General features: G+C 43.2%; 1 protein-coding gene across 4 annotated transcripts in view; it reads left to right on the top strand.

Annotated features, from left to right (window-relative positions):
• Positions 1–2,002: 2,002 nt before the first annotated feature.
• Positions 2,003–18,761, top strand: part of ZDHHC2 (zinc finger DHHC-type palmitoyltransferase 2) — a 76,458-nt gene continuing 59,699 nt past the window's right edge. For all 4 annotated transcript variants that reach the window (XM_036838555.1, XM_036838554.1, XM_036838552.1 and 1 more), the window contains exon 1: positions 2,003–2,199. In XM_036838555.1, the coding sequence (XP_036694450.1) occupies positions 2,073–2,199 (127 nt within the window). In that variant the 5' untranslated portion in view covers positions 2,003–2,072. The remainder of the gene's footprint in view (positions 2,200–18,761) is intronic.

Raw genomic sequence — 18,761 nt, 5'->3', positions numbered from 1 at the left:
ACTTTTCATTCCTTAGAATTCTTCAGTGACCTTCAACACTGATTTTCTCATTTTGTGGAGGTATCTCAGTCCTGGTACGAAGTTTTGTTTCTTGTTTTTAGAGTCTTCGGACTGGGAGCATAAATTTGATATCCATGGGAAAAGCTGAGGATTCCAAGGAAGTTATGTTCTTATATTAACCTACCCTATAGGATATCCATAATGGGTATAAGGCGTTATACCAATATACAGTGATTCACTGGGATAGAAATGATCTCAGAAAGATAATCACAAAGACATGAGCTTAAATTTCTTTATGCAAATCAGTACTTCTTTTTTTAAAAAATTAATTTATTTTTGGCTGTGTTGGGTCTTCGTTTCTGTGCGAGGGCTTTCTCTAGTTGCGGCAAGCGGGGGCCACTCTTCACTGCGGTGCGAGGGCCTCTCACTATCGCGGCCTCTCTTGCTGGGAGCACAGGCTCCAGACGCGCAGGCTCAGCAGTTGTGGCTCACGGGCCTGGTTGCTCCGTGGCATGTGGGATCTTCCCAGACCAGGGCTCGAACCCGTGTCCCCTGCATTGGCAGGCGGATTCTCAACCACTGCGCCACCGGGGAAGCCCCAGTACTTCTTTTTATCTGTTCATTCTACAGATGAATACGAAGTAATTTCATCCAATATGGTTGCTGTGTGGTGTACACACATATATTCATTAATGTTAAAATCGTGCACATTATATATAATGATTATGCACATAATTCAGAGACACTCCATTTACTGGGGTGCTTCCATGCGGAGTCAGGTGCGCTCATAATCAGAGGAAAGGAGAAAGAAAATCTCAGAAGCATTCGTTTCTTTTCCGTTTCAGCAACCATCAAGCCGGGCCTTCGGTCTCACTACCTTCAGGATTCTTTCGGGGTTTTTAGCACTTTAGAACCAGCTGTATGCTAAGCTGAGAATTGCCACCACAAAAGAAAACACTGTAGTGAAGAACCGGCTGGGAAAAAAGCGTACACCGAGAGAAGCCCCGGCCTTGCGGGAGGCGTTGGTGGAGATAGATGGCTGCTCCTACAATCCCTAAGTGGCTTAAAAGAGTTCAAATTCTCAGAGCACATGATTTGTGTTTCTAACTCCGGTGGTCTCTGGATTCACAACCCAAGGTGCTTCCTCCTCACGCACAGTGCACGGCGGACTTCGGCCCCGCAGCCCCTCTTGGTGGTGCATTCCCGCGTCCCCCCAAAACGCCGCGTGCAAAAGGCGCCCCGGCCGCTCGCGCCAGCCTCCGGGTCTGGAGCACCAGCCCCGCCCTCGCTGCCCCCCGCCTGTTGACCGGGACCCGCAAGTTGAGGCTTCCCTTCCTAGCAGGAGGCAGGGACGTTGGCCTCAGCGCCTAAGGACTTCGTCGAGGCGCATCCCCAGGGATGGCGGCTCGCCCCCTCCGCGCGGCGCCGGCAAGGGGTCCGGTCAGTGCGCACGACTCCCGGGGCTGCCCCTCCCGGCCCTGCCCCGCGCGCGTCTCCGCGGCCCGCGTCCGCCGCCAAGGGTCCTCGCCCCCTGCCCGGCGCGTTCGCCCCAGCCCAGGGGCCAAGCCGGGGGCGGGAGGGCCAAGGTGGGCGCCTTCACTCCCCGCCTCGGGCGCCCCTGAGGTGCCCAGCGACGAGGGCGTGAGGCCCCGGGGCGCAGCGGGGACGGCCCGGAGCGCCACAAGAGGCCGCCCGAGGGCGCAGCGCGCCGCGCCGGGCAGGCGGCCGCGGGGGGGCTGGGGCGCGGGCGGGACGCGCGGAGGCGGGGCGGAGGCTCCCACCGCCTCCTCCTCCCCAACCTCCTCCGCCTCCGCCTCCGCCTCCTCCGCGCCCTCCTCTCGCAGCCACCGCCTCCGCCGGACGGAGGAGCCGGGAGTCCGCGGCGCCGGCTCGGGGCTGCGGGATGGGGAGTTAGCGCCACGGCGGCGGCAGTGGCCGCGGCGCAACCGGCCGCCGCCCCCGGGCCCGTCCCGCCGGGGACGCCGGGCGCGGCCAGCCAGCCCTGGAGCCAGGCCCGCGGGCGGCGGCGGCGGCGGCGGCGGCGGAGCTGGGCAGGTGGATGCGGCTGGAAGATGGCGCCCTCGGGCCCGGGCAGCGTCAGGCGGCGGTGCCGGCGGGTGCTGTACTGGATCCCCGTGGTGTTCATCAGCCTCCTGCTCGGCTGGTCCTACTACGCCTACGCCATCCAGCTGTGCATAGGTGAGTGCGCGCCCGCCCGCGCTCGGCCCTCCCCCCGCCCCCGGAGGGCCGGCCCGGCCACTCAGCGGCCTCTGCGCTCGCCCCTCGCCCCCTCCGCCGCCCACTCGACAGTCCCGGGACGCGGGGACGCCGAGCGCACGGCGCCGCGCGCCCGCTCTCCCCACCCCGGAGCCTGTCGCGTCCCGGGCGCCGCCAACTGGCTGCTTCTCGGCCGGCGCCGCGGTCGAAAACAGCCTCGGGGCAGCCTCCTTCCGCTCGCGCTCCCGTCGCCTTCCCCTCGCAACTCTCCGGTTACGGTGCCACCTCCACCCCGGCGCTCGCGCAGCGCAGCCACCCCCGCCCTCGGCAGGACGGCGCCCGGGACAACGGCGGTGTCCGCCGCCCCAGCCTCCGCCGAGGGCTGAGGCCCGGGGAGGCTGCGCTGGAGGCTGGAGGGCTCCGAGCTGGGCCCAGGATCTGAGCTGCGCCAGACCCGCGCGGGGGACGGTGGCCTCGCGTGTCAGAGCTGCCCGTTTCTGGTTGTCCTTAATCCACTTTTTAAAAATTGGTGACAGCCCTCAGGGGCGTTTTTGCTGCCTTTATGATCTTTGAGCATTGCCAATTGGACACTTGCTAGTGAAGAGGAGGTGGAGGTGGGTGGGTGGTGAGCTACTATAAAGTATTTTCGAAGATATATGCAGTACGCAAGACCGTAATTTAGATGTTAGAATAATGGAAGGGAAAAAGGAGGCGACCATCTGATGTTTTTTCATCCAGAGAGCCAAGTGGCTCAAGTCCAAGTTTTAGGCTCCAGAATCGGTTCGATGGGGTATTTGCAGCGCTGAAGATGAGAAGAAAAAAAGTTGATTACGCACGATTAGGCAATACAATTCTGTTCCTTAATGTAAGCCGGTTTCTACCTTAGAGGTTTTGTGAAAGCTCATCGTGTTGTCAGGAAAGGTGATAAACCAGAGGATGACCTTTCTGCCAGTGACTTGAGAACGCTTTTTGTGTTTTGTGTTTTCGCCCTCCGGCGTACTTGCTTCCGGTGAGGCCAGGAGAAAGGTTAAATAGTGGCCTGTTTAGTTGAACCTTCTCAATTTAAGCGTTTTGCAAGCTGCAAGATTCAGACATAGAATCTTCTCTGAAGCCATCTTACCTCAAAATGTTGCCCCTTGTGAGAAATGATAGGTGTCGGAATAATACAGCAAAATAATTACTGACATAACTTTTAACAGAATTGAGACTAACTTCCCATTTCATATAGTTTTAAAATTTGATATTATTACTATATTGTTTATTGAATTTAGAAACAATATTTCAGTACAAAAGTAGCTTTTTTTAAAAAGAAAAGGATTGGGTACCGAAATCATCAAGACAGTGCACCTGAGTATGTAGCATTCAAGTTATCAAAAATGTATAGGAAAAAATTTTCAGAAACATGTTGTACTTTTTGTATTAGCTGTTAATATTAAAACAACTTGTCTTATTGAGGTATACTGAAATGTTACATAACTATTAGAAACGTTTGTTGTATTTCATTCCTTCTCCTCTTAGAAGCAGTGAGCAGTTTAAATTACTGTAACTGGTGCAAAAGAGGAAAGTGTCAGAAGGCCTCAGTTATCAAAACAGGCAATTTATTCACCTACATTATCACATTAAGCTAAGAAGCTTAGCCTGATGCAGTCTCATGCCCATCAGGAGGAAACACATGAAGGCTGGGAGAGCTTTTCGTCCCTTACGATTACCTCTGCCCCAGCTGAGTTCTACATAGGATGTCTTACTGTATTGAGTGGACAGGTGATGGGGGAGGAGCTAAATGGAAAACCGCTGTTTTATCTGGATATTATTTATATATATTTTATATATTTTTATTTTAATTTCTGTAAGTTTAAGGTAAATCTAAAATATCCATGAAATTCACATCACTATTTTAGTAAGTGAAATTTTGACTGAGGGGGGAATGCCTCTTTTTAAACTGCCTAAGTGACATGGCCTGTTTTTGATACTTTCCCTGGAGATCAAAAATGAAGTCTCATGTCACTTCTCGTCATTGCCTCCCTCGCCTGGTACAATGCCTGTCATGTTGAAAGCAATCAACAAATAGCCTTGAATAAACAACAACAACGAAATGATTCAGAGGCAATCTCCCTGAAGTTGTCAGAAAGTAGTTTTTCTATTAAAGCTATAGAAACAAATTGTAAGTAATCGTATGAAAAGTCTAGATCCTAGAGTCAAGAAGACAGCAAATTGAAAATGATTCTAGACGCTATGGCAGTTTAGGAGGGGTAAGCTCTAAAAGCTTGGATAGCCTTGGTTGGGTGGGAAGTTGAAATTAACTGTACAGTTCCCTTACAGGCACCGGGAAAAGGGCCACTAGTGTGGCAGGCACACAAAACCAGGCTTCTCTCCTTTTCACAAACAAAGCAGAGAGGAATGCCAACCTTCCCTACCCCCCAGCATTATTCACATCTCTGATGGCCCTGCCCTTTGTGGATTCTGTTTCTCTTGGAAGTTGCCGTTTACCATCAGATTTTCCAAATTTTACCCATAAAACATTGGCCAGGGTTGGGACCAGAGGATGGGGGTTGGGGGTTGGGAATTAGAGTGAGTAACAAACAGAATAGAAAAACAGGGCGGTTTACCCTGGCCTTGCTTCTGTATCTGCTGTCAGCAGAGATGACCCTGAATATAAATTACTTTGTGCCCTTTGCTGAGTTAACTGCAATTTAGGAGTAGTGCTTACCCTGGTATCCTTGGAAACTGGAGATAATGATTCTCATTACAGTTAGTTTCTATATTTAACAATGTGGATGTGTGTGGCTCTCTAGGCACTTTTTCAATTAGCATAATGTTTGCTTAGTGTTTGTATTTTAGAAAAAATAAACTCATATCTCTTTGGAATATGTGTACATAAAAAATATATGGGATGTCCATATATTGTATGAGAGTCAAGTATTTGGGGTAAGTTTCCTTCCTAGTCTACCAAAGAAGAGAGAATACAGAGCTGCTGCTATTTGTGATCATTTCAGAACATGTTTATCTAGTTAATTGATTAACTGGTCTCTTCTAGTCCCTCCCTCTCCCTCCCACTACTCTCTCCACTCCAGCTTCTTTTGTGTCTTATCTGTCTTTTGATCCCTTTAATTACTAGTTAGCTCATTTTCCATAAAGTAAGATAAATTCAAAGGGTAAAATTTGTAAGGTGGGTAATTAGGATGCAGAATAGAGGGAATGACGGTAATCTGCAGGCATGCTTGGTTCAGGGAACATACTAAGCATGGCTTTTGTGTTTTCCAGAAACATTATGGCAGTCGCTGTGTTAACTTTGTTGAATACGGTAACTGAAGTTTTCCCTTTTAAGTGCTAACATTTAAAATTGTTTTAACTATTTTTATACCTTTTAATTTGATAATAATTTCAAAGTTACAGAAGAGTTTCAAGAATAGTACCAGAAAGCTCCACATACCCTTGTTTAATAAGTTTGGTTTTCACTTTTCTAAAATGTATTCCTTCCCTGCCTTCACCTTAGGCAGGTGCCATGAAACATTTATTATTAAGTTGTGTGCTCATATGGTTCTGAGTTTGCTTATGGATTTACTGAAGTCATTTCAGAGAATCATGAAGATTGCAAAGCTTAAAGATCATTTAGGCCAACTGTCTCTGGCATTTGTAGATGCAGACATTAAATGTCCAAGAGTTGCTACCAGTTCTATGTCCTTTTTCCAAATTAACCAATGTGACTTCAGCTTCTGTGGTACAAATGTTAAAATGTCTCCCTTTCCTTGCAAACCCCTCACCGCATCTCTCTAGCCCAATGAAGTCCTTTAGAAAGTCCATTAAACTTTATTGTTGTTGTTTAATAAGAGTTAACACAGCTCTGAAAGTAAGGGAAACAGCCTTTATATAATGATTTCACAATTTTCAAAGGGTTTATAGTTTGGGCCAGATAGTTACAACCACTCAACACGACTGTTGTAGCACAAAAGCAACTTTAGATAATTTAACAAATGGGTGTGACTGTGTTCCAATAAAACTTTATTTATAAAAATAGTCAGCAGGCCAGACGGCCCTTGGGCAATAGATTGCTGACCCTGGAGTATGTTAGAAGTTAGACCATTAGAATATTGGGGTTTTACTCATGGTTTTGCAGTCTTTATTATTAATAAACACCTCTCAGAAATGATTGCAACCTCTTATATTCCACAGTGATTATTGAAGATGTTCAAGAATTAAAAGAATTAGTCTACATACTTAGGGATCAGTTTAGGAGATAGAAAATTACGTTTTCCTTCTTTTAAGGATATCTTTAAGGATAAAACATATAAAACCTCATACGTGGATTCTGTTGTGATCTACCATTAATTCAAGGCCATTGCACGTTCAAGGATGGAGACTGAATGGGGCTCTAAGTTGTTTTCCATCATGAAATGAATTTGAGCCCCACAGAGAAAGAACTGTGTTTTTGTTATTGGTAAACTATCATTTTTAAAAATTATGCAGGACATTAAAACTTTTTTAGAAAAAACTACTAACACATGATCTTGAGAATACAAGTGTTACCATCTATAATTATTAAAATAGTTTTAAATGACACAGAAAGCACATCCATAGAAGACATACACATGCTAAATGTTTAATGCCTAAATACTTAGAAATTATTTCTTGTTGACAGTTGATTTAAAATATATTAGTTCTTTAACTTTTCTTGATATTATCAAATACTTTCAAGATTTTTAGTTGTCCAAATAGAGGGATAAGAACTCAACATTTCTTCAAATCTAAAATTCAAATGTATAAAATGTGATGTACTCCAAATTCTTGACCTATGTACCATTTGACTTTAATATAAATGGTCAGTGGGAAAGGAGAAAAAAAGACTCTGCTTAATGCTTTCTTGGTTCCATTTAGTGTGTCAGAAAGCTTTTTAATTTATATATTGGACAATGCAGCATTACTGTTTGCTATTAAATCCTATTAGAGATGACATAGGTAACGCAGTTACCATGGTACTTAGCATGCAGAGGTGCTCACTAAAAGTCGAATGAATTAATGTGTTTGATTTTTATGAAACAGTTGTATAATGTAAATAGATAAGAGAAGAGGGTCTAGAAGTCAAAACTCAATTTAAAGTTTGTTGTGGAGAAAAAAAGTTTACTTTCAAATGCTTACTGAGAATGCCGTGTCCATGCTGTCAAAATAAATACTTGCTCAAGTGTTTCCAGTAATTAAGCAGAAGCTGAAGGGGTGGTTTCTTAAGTCAAGATAATTGTCTCTAGAGAAGGTGCATTTCCGCAAGGTTAGAAAGAGGCCAGCTTCAGAGGGTTTTGAGCAGGGTTCATTCAAAAGCGTTTATTGAACCTTTGTTATGTGCTAGGCACTTTTTCCCCCCGAGATGATTTAGAGGAGAACTGAATAGACATCTTTTCCTCACAGCTAAGGGGAAAAATTGCCTCTGGAAAAGCAAAACAGAACAAAACTAAAGCCTTTCCTCCAGCTTGCGCATGAGGAGAACGGTTGGTAACTTTCAAAATGCGGCTCGCATGGCACAGGGGCAGGAAGGAGAAATGGAAAATGAAATACCCCAGTCCCGGGAGCCTGTGAGTTGGTTGCTGTGCCAGTGTTAAATCAGAACGATCAATACAGCAGGTGAGGCGAGCTGACGGAGAGCGCTTCACTGGTAATGCCTGGCTAATCATATTATCGATCTACCACGTATAAACATCTCAGAGCGAGATTATGACCAGTAATTTTTGCCTCAGCTACGTGCTACGTGGTTGTTTCAGTTGCCTCATTTCTTACCTAATGCTCGGGCAACTTTTACTCTGCTCTCTGCTTAGGGCCTGTGACTTGGTGGGTAAATGTGAGAACTTCCGGAACACAACTCATTGAATCCATGGGAAGACTGGAGAACCTAGCTTAGAAAATGAGCAGAAACCAAGAGAAGGTGGGTGAAGCAGAGCTGATGTCATACCGTTGGCAGGAGCTGCTGCCCTAGTGGCCAGCCATCCCAAGCACTGGAGCCACCCCTGCTCCCTGTGACTCCGTAAGGATGGTTCTGGGAGCATCAGCTGGCTGACCTGTTGTCGTGCCCACACCCCAGGCAACAGGGTTTATTTAGCAAGAGCAGGTGTTTGATCTCTTTGGCCTCCGTGGTAGGAAGAAGTGCCAGGAGGACAAAAACCAAACAAACCAAAAGGACAAATATTCCAGAGATTAGTGTAGATGGAGAGTTCTCAGTGAGAAGATTCTCAGTGATCTTTGTTTCATTTGTTTTTCTTTTTCATCTTGATGGAAAATTTGTGGTTTTTCTTCTCAGAAAAATGGAACCAGGACTTAACATGTTGTAATTTATACTGCTGATTTCATGCATTTTGACTGTTGTATCACGTCTCTCAGCCTTCTTTCCTCTAGGAAGTGGTGAGTTCGTGGGTCCCCTGAGACTTCAACATTGTGATGACTGGAGAAATACTATCTCATCTTACTTGCAAAATGATAGATTTGCCATAGATTCTTTTTTTTTTTTTATAAAGATAATCTTTAAAGACTGTTGCTTTTTTTTTTTTTTAATTAATTAATTTATTTACTTATGGCTGTGTTGGGTCCCCGTCTCCGCGCGAGGGCCCTCTCCAGTTGCGGCGAGCGGCGGCCACTCTTCATCGCGGTGCGCGCGCCTCCCCCTATCGCGGCCTCTCTTGTTGCGGAGCACAGGCTCCAGACGCGTAGGCTCAGTAGTTGTGGCTCACGGGCCCAGCTGCTCCGCGGCATGTGGGATCCTCCCAGACCAGGGCTCGAACCCGTGTCCGCTGCACTGGCAGGCAGACTCTCAACCACTGCGCCACCAGGGAAGCCCCTGCCATAGATTCTTAATGTTCTCCGTTGGGCAAACAGTTTTACAAAGATTGTTTAGAAAGATAGTCTTAATAGTATGTGGAAGCCTACGATTTTGTATTACCATGTAGATATATAACAGAGAATTAATAGTAAAAGTATAACATAATTGAATTAATTTCTTTAATAGTCCATTAAACATTGTTGAAATATTTTTCTCTAATTCTTTTAAGGGTAGTTTTATGATATCTTAATTGTTATCTCAGTCAAATGCTGAGAATGGAAAAGGGTGGAATTTGCAAGGCAGCGGGTGGGGTGAGGGCAGCTGGGAGGAGGTAGATGACCTGATTTCTTAAGAAGCATATGTTAGCAATTAAGTAACCGGCTATGATTGCCTGAAATTTTTCCTTTAAAATTAAATCACATTTGAAACATTTGTGTATCATTTTTCCTAATTTGACTTTTCATCTGACTGTGACTTTTAAATTCAATTATAAATATTTGTGCCAGAAATGTTAAAAATCCATTTTTATTTGGGAGACACTGGAGCAAAAATATCTGCTGCATTTATCATCTTAGCGCTTCTCTGCACTCTAAAATGCATACTTGATGGTAGTTCATTTTAGATATGTTGTTGATTACATTTTTAAATGCAAATGAAAGAGAAGTGCTTTTACAGATGACTGAGCTTTATTTCTTTGCCAGTATTTCTCCATGGTATCCTGAAATTTCTCCTCATGTAGAGTGTCAATTAAGCTTTCCTGCTATACTTAAAGTATTTTGACCTCTTTGGATTTATTCACTAGCATCGCCACCCTAAAGGAACAGAAGGTCCAGATCAGTTTGTCAGTAAAATAAACACCAAGCAATAATCAAAAAACCTTTTTCTCTACATCCGTTAAAACCAAATATCCAAAGAGTACAATAGTTTCAAGGTAATTTGTTCATCTTCATGGTCATCTTATAATAGATACAGTCCTTGTAAAAAGCAGCTCATGTATTTCCAAGAACTTTATAGATTTATTTGATTGTAACTCGGTGAAATTTGGCAGACCAGAATGCTTTGTAATGCTTATCTATTTTCTTATATATATAGATAAAATTAAATTTCTGACTTTGTTTATTGCATTATGTAAAAAATGGATTTTCACTGTATTTGAATGAGTATGTTTAGAATGAGGTGACTGAAAACTCAGACTAGATTGTGTCCCTGATGGTTTTGGGGGCCCGAAGGTCATCTCAAGAGAGGTAGTAGGTGGCTGAATCTGAAGTGTGGCTTTTCACCAAATTGGTAGGGATGTGAGAGATGGTGCAACTTAAAGTACAGTCTCTGTAATGTCCGTATAATTCACATTGGGCATATGATAGTGGGAAAAACAGCCTGCTCCAAAACAGCTGATGCTGAGCCCTAATGAGAGACACCTGGTACCATTTACCAACTGAGAAAAAGATTTCAGTGTTATGAGCCTCAAACTGTAAGTCCCAAGCCTGCTCTGAATTGCAGGGACTAATATGTGATCAGGTTTTTTACTTGGTGTCCAACTCCATGTGACATGTTGTAGGAAGAAAGGCAATAAGGGATTTATGTGCTTAACTAGGACTAGTGATTATACAGGGCACCTCCAGGGAGGTCCATTAGTGTGAAGGGAATGAAGGGCAGAGACCAGCTGGACTTAATCAAGGTTTTAATTATAGCATATTTTTAATGAAATGCAGCTTATTCCAGGACTAGGACATATCTAAAAACTAAGATATGCAGAACTGAGAGCTGTATGTCGGTTGGAGGGGGTGGAGAGCAGTGATTCAGTTGTAGGCCCCCATAAACTTGCATTTTAGCAAGCAATTTTAAAATCCAAGGATTGAATGCATTTCAAACCATCCATAATTTATTGAGTACCTTTCTAATTTATTCATTCATTCAAAAATATTTGTTAACGGCTCTTAGAGTTTACATTCTAGTTGGAGGATAGGAAGGACAAATAAGAGACACAGTAGCTTATATAATGTGTTAGAGGGTCCTAAGTATCATGACAAAAAAGCAAAAGGCAGAGCAAAAATGATTGGGAATGCCAGTGAAGTTTTCCTTTTTTAGTTTTTAGATCACCATAATAAGTCTAGTTGTCATCTGTCACCATTCAAAGATATTACATAATTACTGACTATATTCCCCACCCTGTACTTTGCATACTTGTGACTCATTTATTTTGCAACTGGAAGTTTGTACCTCTTAATCTCGCCCACCTATTTCTCTCCTCCCCCCACCAGCCTCCCCTCTGGCAACCACCTGTGTGTTCTCTGTATCTAGGACTGTTTAGTTGTGTTGTTCATTTGTTTTGTTTTTTAGATACTACATATAAGTGAAATCACATAGTATTTGTCTTTCTCTGACTGATTTATTTCACTTAGCATAATGCACTCTAGGTCCATCCATGTTGCTGCAAATGGCAAGATTTCATTCTTTTTTATGGCCAAGCTATATTCCATTGTATATATAGACCACATCTTTTTATCCATGCGTGTGTGTGTGTGTGCGTGTGTGTGTGTGTGTGTGTGTGGTGGGATGGTCAAGGAATTTAAGCAATGACTCAAAGATGCTGAGGGATTGAACCATGCTTGCACTGGGAAGAAATGCATCTCAGGCGGAGGGAACCATCAGTATGGAGGCCCTGAGGCAGGAGGGTGTGAGCGTGTTAGAGGAGGAACAAGGTGATTTTGGCTGGAGGGGTGTGAGCAGGGGGAAGGGACGTAGGTGACAAGGTCAGAGAGGTGCAGAAAAGGTACAGATTATGGGGCCTCATAGGCCATTGTGAGAATTTTGGCTTTACTTGGGGTGAAACGGGGATCCATGGCAGAGTGCTGGGTAGCACAGTGACATGCTGTGACTTACGTTTAAAAAGATCATCCTGGCTGCTGCGTACTCTGGGCTGTCCACTTCATCAATCCAGGTGAGAAATGATGATGTGTCAGACCATGGTGGGGACAGTGGGAAGGGAGAGAGGTTGCCAGCTTCTGCATTTCTTTTTAGAGACAACAGGATTTCCTGACAGACATTTGTGAGTTGTGAAAGAAAGGAAGGAGCCACTCGATTCCAATGTTTTGGCCTGAGCAACTGGACGAATGGAGATGAGCTGAGATGCACAAGATGTAGGTAGAGCGGAGCTGGGTGGGGATGGGGTGACCGTAGATCACCAGTGTTATGTGGACATGGAAACAGAGCTGCTGAGTGAGCAGTTGCGTAGATGAGCTTGGCATTGGGAAGAGAGTCTGGACGGGAGGAGTAAATTTGGGAGTCCTCAGCATTTAAATCGATTTAAAGACTTAACATTGGATACATTTGTCCCAACAAGAGAGTGAACGTAAATTGAGCAGAGACGAGGACCAAAGATGACCAGCACTGAGAGTTGAGGAGATGAGTAGGAACCAGCAAAGGAGACTGAGAAGGGATGACTAGTGGAGTGGAGGAAAACTAAGAGAATGTGGGGTCCTGAAGCCTGGGGAGGAGAAGGTGTCAAGGAGGAGGGAGCACTCGATGTTGACAGATAGGCTCATATGTCAAGTAAAATAAGGACTGAGAATTTAACAATGTGAGATTGAACTCTTGTTTTAATTTATTACTGACTGTGCTCTGAAGACCCCCAAATTTAATTTTTAAAGTTTTACTAAAATGAAACACATATAGCAGTGTGTGAGTCGCTGGGATATCTGTTATTCCTTCAATCCAAATTAAAAAGACCTTATTCTATTAGATAAGCTTAACTTTCTTATTATCTGAAGATTACCTGTAGAAGATTTCATTGAGAGCAGCAACAATGTCTGGTTACAGTTGTAGCCTTGATGCCTGACACAGAGTAGCGTTCAAGACATACTTCTCTTAAAGGAATGGATGCCCACGGAACTTGTTTAATGAGCCTTTTGTGATCGCAGTAGACATTTCAAGCTTCAAAGAACGTGAATCCTTTACGAGAGAATTACCTGCTTAACTTTTTATTATTTGATCACTCAGATGTTCGTAAATGAGTTTGTAATATTTTTATTGTTTCAAATTATTATGGGCCAAGTTGTACCCTTCCCCCGCCCCCCCATTTCATATGTTGAAGTCCTAACCCCTAGGACCTCAGAACATGACTGTATTTGGAGATAGAGCCTTTAAAGAGGTAATTAAATTAAAATTAGGTCATTAGAATGAGTCATAATACCATATGATTGGAGGAAATTTGGACACACACATATAGAGGGAAGACCATGTGAAGACACAAGGAGAAGTCAGCCAAGGAGAGAGGCCTCAGAAGAAACCAAACCTGCTAAATCTTGATCTTAGATTTCTGGCCTCCAGAATTGTGAGAAGATAAATTTCTGTTGTTTAAGGCATCCAGTCTGTGGTACTTTGTTATGGCAGCCCTAGTGAACTAATACACAAATATAATAATCAAATGCCTCTTTTTTTTCTTTCTGAATATTGAAATGTAATCATTTATAATAAGGATTTAGATGACAACATTAATTTTATAACCCATTTGAAAAGTTAAAAGATTAAGAACAATTTAGAATATGCAAAATATTTGCCCTAATATATAAATATAAAAATAATCACTAAAAAAATGAGTGAAATGCATTTGCAGGAAGCACTCAAACTTAGCCAGCATTGCCCAGAGCTGCTATATTCCATTTTAAAAGTTTTCAGCTAACTAAAATCTCCCCTTATAATGCTAAAATTTTTACCCATTTTAGATTAAAAAAAAGAAAGACTTTCTAAAATATTCAACTCCCCCTTCCTTGCCCCAGTCTTCTTAGAGTATGCTGTACATAATTTAACTTTAATTTGAAGCTGTCAATCTGAGATGGATACATGTATGCAGTTAATATCCAAAAGTACCCAGGACCCTTGAAGTCTTTGGATTTTGCATTCATTCACTGAAAAAGGCCAAGGAAGTGTGGAATTTGTAATTTTGCCTAGGTGTTCTTCTGAATCTCAGACACTGAGAATCTGGGAAGACTCATGAATGAACCACTTCGGTAGAAGTGCCTAGGTAGACATCTGCATCTCAACAAAGCTTTGTTTTTCTTTACTTACCACTTCTGAGCTTACTTTCTTGAAAAGATCAAACAACAAAAATCCTTCATTGTAGAAATAACCAGAGATGAGAAAGAAAACTTTAGCTACAGGTGAATATTAGTTTAATTTGTGGTTTGGGAATAGTCTCTGGAGCAGGTGATTTTTAAATGTTTTTATTGTGATAAAATATACGTAACATAAAATTTTGCCATTGTACCCATTTACCATTTTGACTGCATTTTAAGTGTGCAGTTCAGTGGCATTAAGTACATTCCCATTGCTGTGCAACCATCACCACCATCCATCTCCAGCAATTTTTAATCTTCCCAAAATGACACTCTGCATCCATTAAGCAATAATTCCCCATTCTCCTTTTCCCCCAGCCCCTGGCACCCACCATTCTACTTTCTGTTTCTATGACTTTGACTATTCTAGGTACCTCATATATGTGGAACCATGTATTTGTCTTTTTGTGTCTGTTTATTTCACTTAAGCATAGGTCTTTAAGGTTTATCCATGTTGTAGCATGTGTCAGAATTTCATTCCTAATGGTCTATAATATTCCATTATATTATGTACCACATTTTGTTTATCTGTTCATTTGTTGCTGAACATTTTGGTTGTTTCCACCTTTTGGCTATTGTGTATAATGCTGCTGTGAACATTCGTCTGCAAATACATGTTCAAGTCTCTGATTTCAGTTCTTTGGGTATATACCCAGAAGTGGAATTGTTGGATTATATGGTAATTTTGTGTTTAATTTTTGAGGCCTGCCATGCTGTTTTCTTGGAGCAGGTGATTTTGATGGAAGTGTGATTCCAGAGAAGCCTGTATATACCCTTGTAAACATATCTAAACTTGAAGGTCTCTGGAAGTGTCTGTGAGGTCCATATCAATGTCTCCGGAGTAGTTTTTAACTACCTTGCCCTTTCACAGTGCAGCAGGAAAGCTGGTGGTCAGGGAATTGTGAGTAACTCCATTTTGCCCATGCAGTAGCTTTCTTCATTCCTAGGGACTGTGTCCCTCATGAGAACACCGGCCATCAGGTACGGCCAAGGCAGAAATGTTGAGGGCTGCTGGCCTACTGCACCTAGTCTAAAATTCAACAACAATTTTTGGGTAACCAGAGCACTAATGATAACTGGTAGAAATTTTATCTTTTTAAAGAGCAACATGTTATGAGTTTAAATGGTACATATACTGGGTAAACATGAGCTGGTGGCATGAGCTGGTGGGGAGAAGTCGAGGAAACATACCTGTGTCTGTGGATGCGTCAGTATCCCACGGTGTTAATCATGAGCTAGGTCCTTATACACAGCACAGGGAGTGAACACGATTCATGAATGAATATCAGGGTATTTGTTTTGCCTGCAGATCTAGAGTAAGTGACAGTGGTTTCAGGAACAGAAAACAAAAATCAGTACATTAATTGGTGGAGAGAAACAAGTAGGAAACATGAGATTCAGCTCACACATTGAGCAGAGAGAGAGACTCAGTCCAAGCATTGATGACTGTCTTAGATCTGTACACAATTGCGTAGAACTTCCTGTTTACGTTAATGAATACGTCTACTTATAATTAGGTGGTACTTGTATACTATTGTGCTCTTATACTCTGCCTTAAGCAGTAGTAGGGCCCGTCTTTCATCTGTGACCTGCCAGTTTACAACTATGTCAAATTTGCTTTTGCTGCAACTGAATATAGGTACTATCACGGCAATTACTGGCCGGCGGGCTGTGCTAGTGCTGTTGGTAAATGCAGTATAGAGTAAGGGTATGATTTGCTGCAAGTAAGAGGAACAAGGCATACTGTAATTCAAGCTGAGATCAAAGAAAGATTGTGTGTGTGAGAAGTTTACTTCATGAATATATGACAGTGAAGAAAATACTGTTGTAAAAGAAAATACTGACTCACCCTTCAATACCCAGTACAGAAGGGTGAGTCAGTGAATAGTTTAATACCTTTGCATGTTTTAATAGATATTGCGACTCAGTGCTCTACTGCAGTAATTATTGCTGGTGCTAATGTTGTTTTAAATCTTTTAATTCATCCCTTCAGGTGTGCCACTGTAAATTCTATTCTGATGAACATCATAAACACAAACTCTGGAATTATAGCTTTGTCCCGTTCGTTTCTTTCTCTGGAGTACTATAGAAGTGTCAGATAATTTACGTGAGCCTAGAAATATTGGTTTAATTTTTAAGTATGTTATATGTGGTCTGTTATAAGTGCCCTGGTCATTTGGTACTCGACATGTAGCTGCTAACCCCGGGAGATAGTTTTAGAAGGTTATCTGTTTCCATGGAGAAGCACACAAGAAGCACTGATTTTTCTACTTAATAAATCAGAAAGCTAATGTTTGGTAGTGAAAAAAAAATTCTCTCAGTATTGTCCTCTTTGATAATTCTGAGTACACCAGGTAATAAGGGATTGATCTAATGACATTAAAAAATACACTACAAAAATTCTTTCCATCTGATCTTATATGTGTTATTTTTAAATGCTGAAATAACCAAAATACAAGTGGGATTTTTGCTTACTATGAATAAATAAATACATATATAAGAAAGATGAGTAGTTACACTGAGCAAAATAATCATTAAGGCCCTTCCAGTTCTAATATTTGGGTTCTGACTAATGAAGGGGATGTTTTCAGGATTTGAAGTCTCTGCTTGACCTTCCCCCAATAGTAGACAACCATTATTTGGGAACCGGGTAGAACTTTGCTGAAGGTGTATTGTTCACACCAACCTGCCTGATTCAGAGGAGTCGGTCATGCCTCTCAGGGCCAACCCAAAGAAGGGCATGTGGAATTGGAAAGGAAGGGGACTGGAGTTGAAAAGACCCAGGCATTGTTGGAACTTGAATTGAGCTGTAGCCACGTGTGGAAGAGGGGGGACCCGTACAATTCTATCTAACAGGGTAAATAAACTCACCTGCCTTGAAATCTGTACAACTTGCTGGCACTGGGAATCTCCTCTGTTTTTTTTTTGTTTTTATTTATTTATTTATTTATTTATTTATTTATGACTGTGTTGAGTCTTCGTTTCTGTGCGAGGGCTTTCTCCAGTTGCAGCAAGTGAGGACCACTCTTCATCGCGGTGCGCGGGCCTCTCACCATCGCGGCCTCTCTTGTTGCGGAGCACAGGCTCCAGACGCGCAGGCTCAGTAATTGTGGCTCACGGGCCCAGTTGCTCCGTGGCATGTGGGATCTTCCCAGACCAGGGCTCGAACCCATGTCCCCTGCATTGGCAGGCAGATTCTCAACCACTGCGCCACCAGGGAAGCCCTCTCCTCTGTTTTAACTGAGACAGAGGGATCATAGGATTCCATTGAGTAAGCTTTGAAGTGAGGACACTAAGCCAGGGACCAGCCCTGAGATCAGATTCCCTTGTTTAACAGTACTGCTTAGTACACTCGGTGAGTCAGGAATTGTCTTTCTCTTTGCCGAGACGAAAGTGGCAGTGAGTTTTTTCAGGGCCATAATCGTGAGACAAAATCTTCATTCCCCTTTCAAAACTGATAAATCAGAAGACCCACACATCCCTAATGATTAAGTACAAACATTCGGTGTGTTCCCAGCCTTCAGTTGGGAAAGTCAGAGTTTACACCAAATGTTTCTGCAGAGTAGAGCTTCTTAGGTATTGAGAACAATGATTTGGTCAAATTGCTAAAGAAATGGGGAGAGAGAGAGAGAGAACTTCTAACTTGGAAAATTTTGATAACGGTAGGGATTACAAATTCCCTTTCCGGGACAGATGTATGTTCTGTCACTCTTCATTGCCAGTTTCTACAAGTGAGGGATCTTCCCGTAAGGGAGTGTACCTGGGCCGTACTGACCTCAAGAATGATCTTTCCCTCTGCTCCTGAGAAGGCGGGTCAGGAAGTCCCAGTGTCCTCTCCTAATCCTCTTCCCTGCATCACCATCTCACTCTTATCCTCGGAACCCGGAGCTCTCTTCCTTCCCCAACTCTTGAATTGAGAACTCAGGAAAGCCAAGCTCTCAGCACTGAAATATAACCAAATATTTGAATTTTTTTTGTGCCCAAAGTTTGTAAAATGACCTGCTTCCAGGTTATGTTTAAGTTGGTTGGTGGAGGAAGGGTGACAAAAAGAGGACGTCTTAAACCTTGATCTCCAGAGCATTCCTCATCACAAGTAGCAGGTAGCGGCCCAGGTGTTAAACACAGAGGGGCCACTGTGTGGGGGCAACCAGGCAAGGAACAGCTGCCCAGGACAAAGAAGCCTGGAAGGGATATGCATTCGGGGGCGCCAGATGTCACACATCCTGGGAGGGCAGGTGGAGTCCTTGAAAGAGTTTTGGAGTCAGACAGACCTAATATGTAGATCCTAGCACCACAGGTTATGACTGAATGACATTAGGAAAGTTATTTTACTTTTGGGAGACTGTTTTCCCAACTTTTAAAATTATGATAATACCTTCCTTACAGATTGTTGTAAGGTTTAAATGAGATAAACATTTGAAAAGAATTAGCACAGTTCCTGGCATAGAGTAAACATTTAACAAAGCGCTCCCTTCCTTTAGTTTATTCTTGCCCCCCATCATCTGACCTCCCCCCACCACCAGCCCAGTGATGCCCTGTCACCCCAACCCAGCCTTCACCCTGCTCGAGCTGCAGGCTTATTTCAGAGAGTGTTTCTGGCTGAATTGTGTCTTCCCCCAAGTTCATAGGTTGAA

The sequence above is a fragment of the Balaenoptera musculus genome, chromosome 21 (genome assembly GCF_009873245.2).
Source record: "Balaenoptera musculus isolate JJ_BM4_2016_0621 chromosome 21, mBalMus1.pri.v3, whole genome shotgun sequence".
In the NCBI taxonomy this organism is placed as follows: domain Eukaryota; kingdom Metazoa; phylum Chordata; class Mammalia; order Artiodactyla; family Balaenopteridae; genus Balaenoptera; species Balaenoptera musculus.
Note: the sequence above shows the minus strand (reverse complement) of the source record. Positions and strands in the feature narration are given on the sequence as shown.